The 3766-nt window shown below is 61.9% G+C and overlaps 2 protein-coding genes across 2 annotated transcripts in view; one reads left to right on the top strand and one right to left on the bottom strand.

The window, feature by feature from the left end:
- LOC102258567 (ras-associating and dilute domain-containing protein) overlaps nucleotides 1-3656 on the top strand; it is a 31442-nt gene extending 27786 nt beyond the window's left edge. Inside the window, exon 11 of the mRNA XM_014549994.1 lies at nucleotides 2775-3656. Coding sequence (XP_014405480.1) covers nucleotides 2775-3290 — 516 coding nt within the window. The 3' untranslated portion in view covers nucleotides 3291-3656. The remainder of the gene's footprint in view (nucleotides 1-2774) is intronic.
- The window catches only part of AP5Z1 (adaptor-related protein complex 5, zeta 1 subunit), a 17551-nt gene continuing 17407 nt past the window's right edge, over nucleotides 3623-3766 (bottom strand). The window contains 1 exon segment of the mRNA XM_014549993.1: nucleotides 3623-3730. Within this exon segment, the coding sequence (XP_014405479.1) occupies nucleotides 3623-3730 (108 nt within the window).

Genomic DNA, 3766 nt, shown 5'->3' with positions numbered 1-3766 from the left:
GGGTGGGGAACCTGGCTTCTGGGCCTCAGAGAACTTGCAGAGTTGTTTCCGTCCCACAGCCGTTCCCACCTGTGAGCAGGAAAACGGCCCCAAAATGTCTGTGGGCGGGGTCTGCAGGGTCTGGACCCTGACCTGCCACAGACAACGTGACCCCACATGGGGGGCGGGGGGCTCTGCAGAGGGGATTGACGCTAAGGATCCTGAGATGGGAGAGTGTCCTGGGTTAGCCATGGGCTCCATTTAATCGCACGAGCCCTTCCGATGTCAGCGATGAGAGACAGGACAGAGGAAAACAAGGGACTTGACCCGCGCTGCTGGCTCTGGAGATGGAGGCGGGGCCGCGGCCCGGCCCGCAGTGCCTCCTAGAGCTGGGGAGGGCCGTGCCCCCACAGGCACTGCATTCTGACCACCCTGCCCTGGAACCTCTGGAAGGAACGCAGTCCTGCCGGCCTGGATTTGAGCCCAGAGTGACCCCCAAAAGTGTAAGAGTGTACATTCCTGTTGCTTTAACTGCTACCTAGTGGTCATCTGTTACAGCAGCAACCGGAAACTAATACACCACCTCACCCTCCTCCCCACCAGCTGCCTGACAAATTGTCACAGATCATCCATGAAGCCAGACCAGTGGTGCTCCCTGCCTGCCTGGCATCACCCTAACGCGTCTCCGGAGTGACCGTGAGCGTGTGTACAGGCCGCCGGGGAGGGCATGTCTGAACCAAGGCGGTAATGTGGCTGTCGGCCATCTCCAGGCCAAGCCCTGAGCTGACGCCAGCACAGCCAGCACAGCATGATGTCCGTGCGGGGACGGCGGGCATTTCAGTTTGGTATAAAAGTGGAACAATCCACGTTTACCCGAAGATCAAGACCTAGAAGCCTCAAGAGGCACCCATCCTGCTGCTGTGAGGAGGGGCACAGCTGCGCCTACGGAGCGCCTGCGAGTGCGGCTGGCACGCCACAGCCATCGGTTTAAAGGCCCCGAAAGCCCCGGAGCCACGGGGACCGAGGCAGCCACAAAGCTGTTCTGCGGTGGCTTTTCCTCTGGGGCATTTGCCTCATCGGGGACCAGGGTCTGTGTGAGATAGAAGTCTAGGCTTCGTCCAGATGGGCCAGAGCTGGGGGCGTTCCGAGCAGCCTGGCTGTCTACAGCGAGGGAGACAAACGTGCGACCCTTGAGGAGCCTGAGAGGAACGGTGCTTCCCCCTCATGACATTTGACAAAATCGTGAAGCTCCAGGGTGTGGGCTGGGAAGGGCTTTAAACTGAGCAAACACTCTGAAAAGCCGAGTGGAACTGGTGGTAGTTTGACCTCCACTGGGTCAGGGTGATCAGTGATGACGAAGATGCATATACTAAACTGGTGGGTGCAGTTAAAGCAGTGCCAACAGGCAAAACAATAGCCTTAAGGACACATGTTAGAAAGCAGGGAAGGCTGGGCGATCACCACGAAGCAAGAAGAAGAAAAACAAGTCAAACCCAGAGCAGGTAGAAGGAACTCTTAGCCAAAATCAGTGAACTAGCAGACAGACCTCTAAGAGCAGCATGAGGGGAGGCGGTGTGCCGGCCACGTGAGGCAGCTGCTGCACAGCCCCCAGCAGGGGCGTCACTGCTCCAGGCGCCTGCCAACTGCAGAGCGCGCCGTAGGTGGGGGGAGCAGCCCCCGAGGAGCACTGCTGTGGTTCCCACGGTGCAGGAGGGGCGGAGGCAGGGGTGGGGCGTGAGGTCGGAGGGACAGGTCGGCTGGCAGACTTGCCCGTGCAGGGCCAGGTGACATGTTTCAGGCTCTGCGGGCCACAGACATCGAAGTCCCAACTTATTCTCTTTGAAGCCCTTTAGAAACGGGAGCCGCGCTCAGCTGGAGGGCTGTGCACCCGCAGCCGCAGGCCCCCATTGGCCAGACTGTCCAAGGAGAAGAAACCCTTCGAAAAGCCACGCATGTCCTCACAAAGATAAACGCAGCACCACCGCGAGCACCAGCAGGCTCTGTAAGAAAGAGAATAGAAAGGACCCTTGGACATTAAAGTCCTAGCAGCAGAGTTGGACGATGAAGTTGAGGAAATCACCCGGAAAGTAAAGCAAGGAGCTGAAGCGGGGTGCTCGGTGCCCGCAGCCGGAGAAACAGCTCAGGGCGGCGGGGATTCTAGGAGCTGGGAAATCAGCAAGAACCACCCCCGGCCAACTGCTGTCCTGAGCTGGTGTGTGGCCTGGGGTGTTAGCAAGAGGACAGCGTGGACACTGGATGACCACAGCCTGGGCCTCGCTGTTGGCAGTAAAATCGAGCGAGAGAGCGAGCAAGGAAGAAAGGCAAATGAAAGGACCAACGTTCCAACAGTAGGAGTCCAGGAAGAGTTGAGAAAACAGTGGCCCAGGAGCAAACACAAGCGAGGACAGCCCAGCCCGCAGCCTCGCACCGGCCCACATGTGGTCGCAGCACGTGGCCCCACGTGTGGAGCCAGAACAGTGGACAGAGAAACCCGCCGGCTTCGGAGAGAACACGACTCACCAGCGGCACCGCCTGCGACCCCGAGCTGACCCCTGCACATGGGCCTCAGAACAGTGGACAGAGAAACCCGCCGGCTTCGGAGAGGAACACGACTCACCAGCGGCACCGCCTGTGACCCCGAGCTGACCCCTGCACATGGGCCCGAGGCCTGCGTGCTGGCTGGGGACACGCCTTTTGCCTGTGCCCCCGAGGTCTCAGAGGCAGACCACCCCTGGAGTGGGTCCTGCTCATGCCTGCTGGGCCCTGACCTCGGGCGCCTGCCTGCTGTCCCTTAGATGAGCTGGGCAAGCCTGCAGGCCGCATTCCCTGCCCTGAGCCCCGCGCAGCTGCACCGGCTCCTGACTCAGTACCAGCTGGCCTCGGCCATGGGCCCCATGAGCGTCTGGGAGCCGGGCGCCCAGGACCGCCCCGAGGCCTTCGACTCAGGTGAGCCCCTCCTTGTCAGGACCGCTGGGGGTGGGGCCCTCCCGGGGGCCTTCCCTGGAGGAGCCCGCAGAGCATCTGGCACCTCCCCCCGGGCCGTCTTCCTCCTCGGTGCCCTGCCCTGTCCCCCACTGGGGGCCTCCACAGCTGGGGGGTCTCCACAGCTGGGGGGTCAAGGAGCCCACCGCCCATGGCTCAGGCCAAAGGTGCCCCTGACCCTCCTGGAGCCCGAGGATGGGCCTCACCCAGTGCCCAGCCCAGGAAGAGAGCAGCCCACATGCTGGGCACCGCTGCACCACCCGTGGAGCGTTCCCGATCACGTATGCTCACACACGGTGCACATGACGCACCTATGTGTGGTTTTATAGGTTAGACCTTAGAGATAGACGTGCGCTTCATTAGCATTATCTATGTCGTAACAAGGACGGAGGGAAGGACGGTGGAGGACACGATACAGTGGGCGCGCGCCCTGCTTACCCCCGGTGGGCGTGGAGGCAGCGGCCATCTCCGAGCAGGACTGCCGGCTCCATGGGACGCGTTGGTCCCATTTTCTGGTTCACGGCCAAGGCCCGTGTTGGAGCAGAGCGTTCCTGCTGGAAGGGGCTCGTGTTCAAGTCCAGAGCAGCGTGCACAGGGCCTCTCGATCCCGGTGCCGCGGGGGCTGCGGGCAGCATGGCCCGGAGGCCGGTGGGAGCAGGTGTCAGCCAGGGCTGCCGCCTTGCAGGCTGATGCTCAGCTCCCTGAGGCAGCTGGTGGGGTGCAGGCTGGGGGTGTGGCCAAAGCTCCAGGGGGCGGGGCCTTGTTCATCCTGGGGGGTCATTGGGATCCAGAAGGAACCAGAGTG

This window comes from Myotis brandtii, unplaced genomic scaffold, assembly GCF_000412655.1.
Source record: "Myotis brandtii unplaced genomic scaffold, ASM41265v1 scaffold579, whole genome shotgun sequence".
Taxonomy (NCBI): domain Eukaryota; kingdom Metazoa; phylum Chordata; class Mammalia; order Chiroptera; family Vespertilionidae; genus Myotis; species Myotis brandtii.
Note: the sequence above shows the minus strand (reverse complement) of the source record. Positions and strands in the feature narration are given on the sequence as shown.